Source organism: Mchenga conophoros, linkage group LG11 (assembly GCF_057382185.1).
Source record: "Mchenga conophoros isolate Kocher_MC1m ecotype Shallow Benthic linkage group LG11, M_conophoros_male_GT1.1, whole genome shotgun sequence".
Taxonomy (NCBI): domain Eukaryota; kingdom Metazoa; phylum Chordata; class Actinopteri; order Cichliformes; family Cichlidae; genus Mchenga; species Mchenga conophoros.
Genome location: NC_140536.1, coordinates 23,626,092 through 23,638,535, shown reverse-complemented (window position 1 = coordinate 23,638,535; position 12,444 = coordinate 23,626,092). Strand labels below are relative to the sequence as shown.

Here is a 12,444-nt window from a genome sequence, read left to right as displayed (position 1 = left end):
ATAGCAGACATGGAAGATGACTTTAGATTTCAAAAAGAAAAAAAATACCATACCTGTGTTTTGTTTCTGAGGATTTTTGTTGAATCTAAATATTTGAAATGAAGCATTATTAAAATGTGATCATGCAATTAAATGCAACACAAAACGGCAACCCTAAGGTTTATTTGAATTTAACAAGGAATCCACAAATTAATTATGAAAAGTGTTTATTCTGCATAATTAACATAAACAAGAACTGAAAAGAATTAATTCTTCTTCGTGATTACTCTGAGACCAGCAGAAGATGAACGTCAGCAAGTGACTGTTTGCAGAATATGAACCATTTGTTGAATCGTACCACTGAATACTAGACATATTTCAAAGATTACAATTATTATGTATATTCAAAAAGGAAAATGTTTTCCTGGTGATTTTTCAAATACATTCTCAACTTACTTTTTCTTATAAATGTAGCACCCTCCACCAACAGCTGCAGCGACGATGACACAACATGCGATTACTATTCCAGCGATGCAACCAGCAGCACATCCTGATGATTTCTCTGGAAAAATATTGGTAAAGATAATGAATACTTTTTTATACAAAATTGTCTTATCATCCCAAAACCATCCAATAGCTTCTTTCTTTATTTGATTTTTATAATTTTAGAACTATCAGAGGGCTTTTGATTGGTGCTCTTGTTGCATCGAAAGTACTTGTGTTTGGAAAAGTGGTGGATGCACTATGTGGTTTCAGTTAACAATTTGCTGACAATTGATTAATGTCTTGCTAAAGGTAGTTTGGCGTTAGAAGCAACTGTTATGTTATCTGAAGATGAACCTCCAAAATTTATTGATAGATACGATGGCCCCTAGAGACAAAGCATGTACAAATTTAAAAAAACAAAACGTAGAAACTGAAAAGCGCAAACTCCAAAACAGAACAGATGTGCACCAGGACGCTAGGGGGAGTGTTGAGGTCGATTTGCAAAATAAACGGCAAGTTTGTTGCAAACACATGGAGTTGGATACAACCACACTCATGTATTCAAATAGTTTTTACATTTTAAATTGACCTGTAACTACAACACACCTAATCCGGTCATTGGTACTTCCTGGCTTTTTTAGCCACTAGGTAACAAAAGCTCAACCCCGCCCGTAGCGTCCTGGAGCACTTCCGTTGTGTTTGTATGTGCTTTGTCTCTAGGGGCCACCGTAGATAGAAAACTAGAGCAAATGTACCACCTGTTAAACTTTCAATAGTACCATCAAAGAGTATGTACACACACAGATACCTGTTACAGTCAGTCCATGCACCACTGATGATGATGTTCTCTCAGTTATATTATTCCAGGCTTGACAGGTGTAGTTGCCACTGTCAGAAAGTTCAACCTCTTCTTTAATGTACTCAGCTGAATTGGTGAGTTTCTCTGTCCCATTGAACAACCAGGTGAATCTGGCAGTTGGTGTGGATTCAGCAGAGCAGGTCAATTTTAAGGTGCCTTTGATATTTACCTTATTTGGACCTTTGATTTGAACATTTTCTGGTCCATCTGAAAAACAGGTAAAAAAAAAATCAATGTGTTCATTACTTTTAAATTTCTGCATCACTAGACTACATATCATATTAGTTGTACCATTCAAACTTTGAAATTATTTTACTGTATGCATGAACAAGAAGTGTAGACTGACCAGGATGTTACTTACAATTAACAGTCATGATGTATTTAGCTCCATCACTGCTGATGGGGTTGCTGATTTGACAGAAATATTCTCCATTGTCTTTCCTACTCACAGTGTCAAAGGTCAACACTCTGTTATTGTCAGAAAGGGTCATGTTGTCAGTCAGGGTCAGATCTGAGCCATCCTTCATCCAGTTCCTTTTAAAGACTGAGCCAAAAGCCTCACAGGTTAAACTGACAGAGGTTCCCTCAACTGGCAGGTTTGTTGATGGTTTGACAGAAGCACCTGATATTTTCTGTTTGCCAAAAAATAATTGATTTAGAAAATAAATATCATAATAAGAACAAAAGCAAAAAATCAGTGATGGTGAAATAAAAGAGAACTAGAAAATCTATAAAAAGAGATTAAAAACACCAAACAAAACCACAGAGATGAGGAGAACTCTTGATATATGGTATGATAATTCTCTGTAGAATAATTTACAGGATAATGATTAACACTAAATTGAAGTTATATTATCTACAACTAAAAATATTTATAATTGTTTGACATTTTCAAACAACTTCACCTTAAAGGTCAAGACGTATAATATTAAATTTAAATGTGCCGGACACTTTTAAATTGCCTATCTCCAATACCAATTTAATACTAATTGATATGAATTTGTGGAAACACTGAACAAGACTCTAATATCAGGCAGACACTTTTTATTACCCTATTTACATATAACTGATGTTTTGTGAGCAAATGAAGAGGACATTGACAAAGACAGACAACTTTTTTATGACTTTGTGGTAGCAAGGATGCTACTTCTATAAGAAGGTTTATGCAGGTATGGAATTGGATGCAGGGGTGATAAGATTATAACATGATTACAGAAAAGCTCATGTCCTCTAACATTGACCCGGTAGTGTCACGAATCGCCGTGCGGCAGGCAGGAGTAGGACCCAAAACGCAGGACTCACAGGCACGAGGGAATGAACTCAAAACTCAGCTTTATTCGCTGGCAGAACAAATATACAAACTAAACTAAACTGGGAAACCACAAACTAGAGAGACACAGGGAGATCCACACACGGCATGAGGGACGACGTCACACTGAACAGAGGGAGACGCAGACAGAAATACACAGAGGGTTAATGAGGGAAGTGGGAACACACGTGACACTGATAATCATAACGAGACAGGGCGGGGTGAACTGAACACTGACGGGAGAGGTGAAACAGGAAGTACAGGAGGAGAGAGAGCACGAGTAGAACACCAACGTAACAGGCAGGGGAGACATGGAATAAACACGACAGGGGACGAGGGCTCATAAATACATAGAGGGCACACAGGGGGAAGAGAGAGCACGGGGAGAACTTAGACATAAAGGGCAGGGGAAGCATGGAATAAAATACAAACATACAAGGAAACTAAGAACACTGGGCCAACATGGCCCAGGACCATGACAGTACCCCCCCCCTCAAGGGCTGGCTCCAGACAGCCCAAACACAGAAAAACAAAACCAAACAGAAAACAACCCAGGGCGGGCGGCGGGGGCCCAGGACGGAGGGCCCGGAACAGAAAACAAAAGAAGAGCACAGCAAACACCGGAGCCCAAGAAAATAACCCAAACACAGAGCAGTTCAGGGGGCCGGCCGTGCGCAAGGCAACGGCGGCGACGTGGAAACAGTTCAGGAGGCCGGCCGTGCGCAAGGCAACGGCGGCGGTGAAGGAGACGACGGAGCAGTTCAGGAGGCCGACCGCGCGGGAGGCGGCGGCGACGATGACAGCGCTGGTCCGGGGGCCGGCCGCGCGGAAGGCGACGGCGGCCACTCAGGCGATGACGGTGCAGTTCAGGGGGCCGGCCGCGCGGAAGGCAGCGGCGGCGGCTCTCCAGTGTCAGGCGTACTGGCCGAGGCCCGGTGGGCACGGGACCAGTCAAGGCTGCAGCAGACGAAGACTCGGAGGCCGGGCCAGACGAGGACGAAGACTCGGAGGCCGGGCCAGACGAGGACGAAGACTCGGAGGCCGGGCCAGACGAGGACGAAGACTCGGAGGCAAGACCAGGCTGAGACGGGACCAGGCGTAGCAGAAGCACAGGCTGAGACGGGACCAGGCGTAGCAGAAGCACAGGCTGGCCCAGGCGTTGACGAAGACTCTGATGCGGCTGGCCCAGGCGATGACGAAGACTCGGATGCGGCTGGACCAGGCGACGACGAGGCGGTCGCAGATGGCGGCTGGACAGGCTCCTCGGGCCCTCCAGCCGATGCGGCGTGAGGCTGAACGGGCCCCTCGGACCCTCCAGCGGAGACAGGAGGCTGAACGGGCCCCTCGGACCCTCCAGCGGAGACAGGAGGCTGAACGGGCCCCTCGGACCCTCCAGCGGAGGCCAAAACAACGCCAACAGGCAAGAAGTCCTTCGGCCGACATGAGGACAACTGGCGCTGCACTGAGCACTGACTCTGCCCAGGCAATGCGAACATGGTGCAGTTCTTAGGGGGCTGCTTAAACTTCAGGGGTCCAGAATCAGCTGGTGACTGAGACCTAGCCTCTGGGGAAGCCCTGGAGTGGCAAACTGTGCCAACGGCGGCTAAACCATGGAAAGTACCCTGAGTAGAAATCCAGTTACCTCTCTGCATGGAGTGAATGAGCAAAACTGGCGACACAGGAGACTGAGCGGAGAGTGGCTGCTGGGCAGCTAACTGAGTTACTGGAGACACGGGTGAGAGCGGGAGCTGAGCTGCTGGAGACACGGGTGAGAGTGGGAGCTGAGCTACTGACGGTGGTGAAGTAGATAACTGCACGGGAGACTGAACTGAGGGCGTCTGCACTGGCACAGGGGACTGAACTGATGTCTGTTGTAACGGAGGTGGTGAGAGTGGAGAAGGCAGGGGAGTTGATGACTTCACAGGAGAATGAACCAGAGGTGAGTGCACAGGAGACTGAGCTAGAGGTGGTAGTGATAGTTGAGGGGAAAGTGGAGCTGGTGATTGAGTGGATGACTGTGCTAAGGGATGCTGCACTGGGGACAGCAGGGCTGCTGGAGACTGCACTGAGGACACTGGAGACTGCACTGGGGACACTGGAGACTGCACTGGGGACTGCACTGGGGAAAGCAGAGCTGCAGGTGACTGCGCTAGAGACTGCAGTGATGGTTGTAGTGGAGGTGTGACGGGTGGAGGAGTGGCTGAAGTGGCTGCGGGTCGGGCGGCTAGTGGCTCAGCTACAGAGCATATTAACGGCAGGGCTATGGGTTGAATGACTGACTGAGTAGCAGCCTGAGTGGCTGGGTGTAGTGACGGTTGTGGTGGAAGAGAAACAGGTGGTAGTGTGGATGATGGAGCTAAGGGCGACTGAGTGGCAGACCGAACTGATGACTGAAGCGATGGTAGAGGTGAAAATGGAGCTTGTGGTGGAGTTAATGGCTGAGCTAGCGGGGACACAGGAGACTGAGCTGCGGGTGGCGGCGAGGGAGCTAACTGAGCTGCGGGTGGCGGCGAGGGAGCTAACTGAGCTGCGGGTGGCGGCGAGGGAGCCGACGGAGCTTCTGGCAGCACAGAAGGTGAATTAGAAGGCCGAATGTCCGGCTGTGGGGTGGCGCGTCGGCGGCGTGAATGCCGTTTCTTTTTTGATGATGGCTCTGACGGGCCGAGCGGCTCCACATCCGGCCCTTCAGGCAGGTGGGTAGTAGCAGCTGGGGGATGAAGGTGGAGCTCGTTGCGGATTAAATCCTGTTCGAGTGGGTGGAGCGCACTGAGTAGCCAGGGAAGACCAGAGAACAAGCGCTGTAGTTTGGTTTCCACAGCACGGCGAAATTCCTTCCCCTCATGTTCGAGCCACAGATGCAGGAGTCTTTCCACGGAGTAGATTATGTCCAGACGCAGTTCTTCTGGTGGGTTGAGTGCTGCTGGGTCCATATCGGGTGACGTCGTACTGTCACGAATCGCCGTGCGGCAGGCAGGAGTAGGACCCAAAACGCAGGACTCACAGGCACGAGGGAATGAACTCAAAACTCAGCTTTATTCGCTGGCAGAACAAATATACAAACTAAACTAAACTGGGAAACCACAAACTAGAGAGACACAGGGAGATCCACACACGGCATGAGGGACGACGTCACACTGAACAGAGGGAGACGCAGACAGAAATACACAGAGGGTTAATGAGGGAAGTGGGAACACACGGGGAATATGGCGTTATTTTTGTGCCACTATTCTGAGCGCACGTAAAAAAGGTTTGCAGGTGCAAGTGTTGCATTTTGAGGAGAAATTTATTTTGAGCGAAGAAAAGCTGAATTTGAGTGAACAAAATTCATTGCTGCATGCAAAAAATGTATATCCGTGTTTGCTATTATCCACACACACAATAGCAGCCCCTCTCGCTCAGTTTTTGTATTTGCGCTCGCAATGTGTCGCTCGCGCTCTCAACATTTCTGCCCGTGCACGCTCAACTCGTTCTGTACACCGTTATATTTGTGCCACAAAACCAGCCAATCACAGACTTGGATGCAAAAAAATCTGATTGGCTGTTTTTGTCTCCAATCAGCTCGAAAGGACGAAATGCAATATCCCAGAATCCATTTCGTCCAAAGCTCAAACGAGGCAGTGGCGGAGGAACACAGAGTGGCGGAGTTTGAAATATTACTCTTTGTGGGTCACAAAATAAACTTTTAAGATATTTTCATGTTAGAATGTAGCTGTGTGAACTTCAAATATCTGCTCGATTTATCAAGACATCACATATTTGCATAAGTGCTCCAACGTTTTCGGAGATGCCTGTTACCCACCAGCTGACCGGGTGGGAACTCGGGTTAAACATAATATATAAGGCTGAACTGACAAAAAAATCACCAACTACACCACCAGGTATTATTGGAAAAACCATAAAGCCTTTGAACGAAAACAAACGCTGTTGTGACAGTGATGTACACTGTTTTGTTGGTATATATGTATGATTTGTATCACCTTCATGTTTCCAGCTTTACAGCTGTGGCTCCAGCAAACATCAGCTGATACTAGAAATTAATTTTAAATAAATTCTAACAACAGCTGATCAATTTTGAACGTGCTGCTGTTGTTGTTTAGCGCAACATCCGCTGGTTTCCTGTTTCTGGCGCAAAGTGGGAGATAAACAAACAAGAGAGACGATCAGCTGATCATTGATCAGTTTCATGATTGAAGTAGCAACAGGAGAGGGAGGGAGAATGAGGAGAGAAGAGGCAGCTAAGACACAGAATAACTCCAGCTTTGTGTCTTTTTTATTCTCGCTGAAGTCTTTTCCCCTCAATACGGATGTATTGTAATTGGTCCAGCCCAGAGTTGATTATTACCAGCTGGCTAATCCACCACCTTTCATTGTTTATACCATTACAAAAACAAACAAACTAACATAAAAATGAAAAATCACCATTGGCCCACCGGGCAAATGCCGGGTAAATGCCCAATGGCCAGTCCAGGTATTCGGTCAGCTGGTGGGTAACAGGCATCTCCAAAAACGTTAGAGCACTTATGCAAATATGTGATGTCTTGATAAATCGAGCAGATATTAGAAGTTTACACAGCACCATTCTCGCATGAAAATATCTTAAAAGTTTATTTTGTGACCCACAAAGAGTAATATTTCAAACTCTGCCACTCTGTGTTCCTCCGCCACTGCCTCGTTTGAGTTTTGGACGAAATGGATTCTGGGATATTGCATTTCGTCATTTCGAGCTGGTTGGAGACGAAAACAGCCAATCAGATTTTTTTTGCATCCAAGTCTGTGATTGGCTGGTTTTGTGGCACAAATATAACGGTGTACAGAACGAGTTGAGCGCGCACGGGCTGAAATGTTGAGAGCGCGAGCGACACATTGCGAGCGAGCGCAAGTGCAAAAACTGAGCGAGAGGGGCTGCTATTGTGTGTGTGGATAATAGCAAACACTGAAATACATTTTTTGCACGCAGCAATGAATTTTGTTCACTCAAATTCAGCTTTTCTTCGCTCAAAATAAATTTCTCCTCAAAATGCAACACTTGCACCTGCAAATTTTTTTTACGTGCGCTCAGAATAGTGGCACAAAAATAACGCCATAGGGGAACACAGGTGACACTGATAATCATAACGAGACAGGGCGGGGTGAACTGAACACTGACGGGAGAGGTGAAACAGGAAGTACAGGAGGAGAGAGAGCACGAGTAGAACACCAACGTAACAGGCAGGGGAGACATGGAATAAACACGAAAGGGGACGAGGGCTCATAAATACATAGAGGGCACACAGGGGGAAGAGAGAGCACGGGGAGAACTTAGACATAAAGGGCAGGGGAAGCATGGAATAAAATACAAACATACAAGGAAACTAAGAACACTGGGCCAACATGGCCCAGGACCATGACAGGTAGCTTGAGGGTCCTGCACGGTATCAATGCTGTTTCTAGGTCTACGATCGTCTGGACAGAGAAGATTTTCCTGTTTTTCCTAAAGAGCATGTTGTTGTAAATTTTTTGCTCTGACTGATCCTCTTTTTTCTATCAACCCCTTTTGTTTTCTGCGTGAGAAAATATGTCAAAAGCCTGCAGTATATGAGGAAACCATTTTATTTGAAAATTGTTTTTCTGTATTGTTTATCTCCACAAATATTTTATATGTGTGAAATTATTATCTGAATATAGCTATAGTCAAAAATATATGCATGAATCACACAATTTAACAATAAATCAAACCTACCCAGCACAGTGATGGCTGAAGGCTCAGATGTTTGAGATCTCAGAGTTTTGTTGTTAGAGGCCTGACAGCTGTAGTTTCCACTGTTACTCATGTTAACATTCATCAGTCTGAGCTCTGATCCAGTATCAAGCAGCTGATCTCCATTCAGAAACCACTTAAACTGGGCAGGAGGTCTGGATCCAACTGAGCAGGTGAGGCTGATGTCTGACCCCACAGCAAAGTATCCTTGTGATGGAGATAAGATCAAATTGATATTTTCTGGGCCATCTAAATGTAGAGGGGACATAGAAAACTTAATGTTTACTGTATGAAACATTTAAAAGAGAGAGAAGTTTACTTACACAATTTATCAATGAGCTGTCGTAGTATAAGACAAAGAGGAGCTTTTTCAACAGCGTGTCTAAGATTTTTCACATGATAAAGAAATGAAACGTATGGAAACGTACATTAAAGACTCTGTCGGCTTGACTCTGGGCTTAAAATGTACGAGGTAATGTGTAAAATTACAGAAATCTGTCATTTAATTACTTTGGGGTATTGTGAATGCCCTTGAAGGAGTTCTTTATCAAAATAAAAAGGTGTAAAACCTAAAAAGAATAACAGTTAATAGTCCAAAATTTCTGTCCTCTTTCACCTTTTCCAAAACCATCCAATGGGCCAGATGGGAATCTTTGTCAGGCTGATTCTGGCCCACAGGCTTTGTATGACAACCCTGGTATATACTAGAGATGGACCGATCCGATATTACGTATCGGTATTGGTCCGATACCCAAATTTATGACATTGGTATCGGACATAAAAAAGTGGTATCGTGCCATCTCTAGTATATACCATTCAGTTTGGCTTATTGTGAAACTGTGACATTATTAGTCAGATCATTCCACATTATGTCACAATAAAAAAAATCTACTTACTCTTTAATGTATGAAAACAAAACCATCTAAATGAAACTAACTGCACTGTAAATTAGGTATTTTAAACTGTAATTTAAATCCGCTAATAATTTCAAAAATTAACAAATCCCATTAACTCACAGCTGATGGAGAGGTTTACTGGATCACTGGTAACAGTACTGACAGGATTGGACACACGACACCTGAATGGTCGCTGGTCAAAGTGGGTCACATTTACTATAGTCAGACTGGAGCCTCCATCAGTGAGCTGAACTCTGTCACTTGCTGTAACCTCAGAGCTGCCGTTCAACCAGAGGAAAGAGAGAGAGGGTCCAGAGGCAGAGCAGGACAGAGAGACAGAAGCACTGAACTCAACCAAGTCTGTGCTGCTGGAAGTTACCAACACATTGGAGACTTTCTCTGTGAAAGAAACAAGAATAAAATAGTTGTATTTTTTGGCATCAACAATAGAAAATAAGCATTAAAATTACAAAAAATCCGATTGCAGCTAAACCTAAAATAGAAACAATATATTTACAATTAAACCTTAAAAGAAGTACTGTACCAACCAAAACCTTGAAATACTTGAATTCACATAACTGACAATATCAATTCCCTTTAAGTGACTATTCTGAACAGAATAAATTAGATTAATTGAGTTCTCAGTTCATTCTTTATAGTACGGGGGTCAATACTACCTTATAAAATAAATAAGCCATACAGTTTCTTACAGCCGCTCTTTAATATCACAGTCTTAAGAATAAGACGAATTATTGCAAGAATGCATTACTGCAGTGAGTAGAGATGTAACAAACATGTACAAATCATTACAGGTATTTTTACATGTTCAATATATTGTAAACTTGCTTAAATATTGCAAAAACAGTTAAGCTGTTGAACTGCTCACCGTATATCACCAGAGTAGTACGTCCATTCAGAAGTGTTCCATCGTGTACAGCGTTAACACTGTATTCTCCAGTGTCATCCAGAGTGAGACTCCTGAGCTCCAAAGACGCAGTAGATGGGAAGAAGGTGATCCTGCCTTCATACTCAGGTCCAATAATGTTTTCTGCGTTAATTACGAATATTATTATAGGTGTAGATACATTAAAACTCCAGTTCACAGATGAAAACGGTTTCTCTGATGGAGACAGTGTTGTAGTGAACATCACCGTTTCTCCTACAGCTGCATTCAGACGATCATCAGGCAACACACCAACTCCTTCAGTGAAACCTGCGGGAGAAGAATAAAAAAGTGCTGTTGTTACTCAAACATATGAAACAGTTGATGAATATATAAAGATTTGCATGAAATATAGCAGGTCTGAAGAGTTTGAGTTATCTTCATTAAAGTCTAATGTCAGCTTTTCCAGATAATACTGCACAAAACTAAGCATTACTAGAGAAGCTCTGAGAGAATTATAAGGATCATGGCATTGCTCGCCTACTCTCATTTAAAACACTTTTGTACAAACCTGCTTCTTCTCTGATCCATGTAATCTGAGTAGGAATTTTTTTTCTGTTTATAATATTAAGGTCACATATGATTAAACATAAACTAGAAATGTATTCAACAGATGTCTCATAAAGTGAAAAACAAACAATAAACAAAGTAAAACTTTAAAGTCAGTGTGAGCAGACAGTTTTTTCTGCCACATCAAGCAGTGAGAGCTCACCTGAGATGGACCCAAAAATGAAGAAGTATATCACAAGTACATCAGAAAATGTTTCCATTTCCAAAGCAGTCCTTCACTCTTTGCCTTTTCCTTTGCTGATACCGGTACATGAATGTTTATTCAATATATGGTGTCATAAGGAAGTAATGTTGTTATTCTGAAAGGTTAAACTTCATGAACTTGTTAATCATTAACAAACCTTTCTACTAAATGTTTGTGTCAGATTCTGTTCAGTCACATTAAGCTTTCCTTCTGTACTGTAACAGCTAGTAACAGAATTCAACATGATTTATTGTCAGAGAGAAATTAATTGATCTATTTTGGCAATTAGGCTCCAATGACCCATCACAGCAGTGATAGAACACAAGACAGGAACCCAGCCCGTCCCGGAGTCTAGATGTTGGTCGTGAAGATCAACCAATATCACACCAAAACGGGTAACAGACACGCTGGTCCACCTTGTCCATTTCATGCTTTGCCTCTTAAAAGGCAATACTGGGATGTGAAGTTGGAGATGTTTTGTGTGGGTGTGTGTGGAATTGTTGTCATAGTGATCCAACAAAACCATCGGGCAACACACCAGCTCCTTTAATTAAGCATATAGGAGACATTTTTGTTTGACTAAATTAAATTAAAACATTGCATTTGAAAATGGAAAATAATTAGCTGTAATGTTTTTATTCAAGTGTTTAATTGGAAGTTCACCTGCAAAAACTATATATAAATTTAGAGAAATATATCTCAAGTACTCAGAAGCTTTTGGAGGAGCTATGATGAAGGATCAAAGGAGTGTCCTTTGCAGAAATGCTTTCATTCAGTGTCTAAAAGAGCAATGATATTGTTACGCCCCACTTAAAAACAAAGTGTTGTCTGGGATGGGGAGTAACAAAGTGAAAAAGATAAACTGCCGCAAAGTACATTTATTACACAAAACAATTAAAATAAAACTGAACACAGGGAAGCTCTTTTCTTCAGGGTCTCCAAGGCCAAAACAACAAACAAAGCACCAACTTTCTAACTAAAAAACAAACCAATAACTCTCTACCCAAGAACAACAATACAATGGCTGAGCTCCCTGTCCAGCCAAACAACAGGAGAAAACGATTGCAACAAAAGAGCTTGAGCTGCAACACACCTCAGCTGTGGCTCATGAGGCAGACCTGGATCACAGGAGAGGGAGAAAAGGCTCTCTCACATAGGGATAGCCACTAGAGGTCAGCGAATGTAACAGATACACATCTGTAATATATAAACCATGGTGTGAGGAAGACTTAAAACTTCTGTTTCCGTCTGTTTTAGTCTTTTAGGATGATCAAAAAATTAAAGCATTTTTGTACAACTTCATAAAGATAGCTATAACTTTTGATAGAAGACTCAGACACACATATTTATGGCTTTATCTTATAGAAGTCAACATTCCCGTGCTGGGCAAACAGGTTTTAAAAAATTCCTGTCCTCCATTATTTGTCTATGTGTAAATGTAGCTCTAAACATAAAGAAATGTGATAAAACAAAACTAGTTG

At 43.2% G+C, this 12,444-nt stretch overlaps 1 protein-coding gene across 1 annotated transcript; it reads right to left on the bottom strand.

The window, feature by feature from the left end:
* Nucleotides 1-431: 431 nt before the first annotated feature.
* Nucleotides 432-11,004, bottom strand: LOC146564118 (cell adhesion molecule CEACAM5-like). The gene is made up of 8 exons (XM_085291622.1): nucleotides 10,922-11,004; nucleotides 10,153-10,479; nucleotides 9,387-9,665; nucleotides 8,353-8,619; nucleotides 4,276-4,277; nucleotides 1,686-1,956; nucleotides 1,274-1,531; nucleotides 432-541 (listed from the first exon to the last, which is right to left on the bottom strand). The coding sequence occupies exons 1-8, from the start codon at nucleotides 10,977-10,979 to the stop codon at nucleotides 432-434; spliced, it is 1,572 nt and encodes a 523-aa protein (XP_085147748.1). The 5' UTR covers nucleotides 10,980-11,004.
* Nucleotides 11,005-12,444: the final 1,440 nt, after the last annotated feature.

Excerpts from the sequence above, each read along its gene's own strand:
- LOC146564118 (XM_085291622.1), bottom strand. The coding sequence starts at position 10,979 with ATGGAAACATTTTCTGATGTACTTGTGATATACTTCTTCATTTTTGGG. Across the intron at positions 10,480-10,921 it reads CATTTTTGGGTCCATCTCAG|GTTTCACTGAAGGAGTTGGT; the intron begins GTGAGCTCTCAC and ends CTTCTCCCGCAG. Across the intron at positions 1,532-1,685 it reads ATACATCATGACTGTTAATT|ATGGACCAGAAAATGTTCAA; the intron begins GTAAGTAACATC and ends CCTGTTTTTCAG.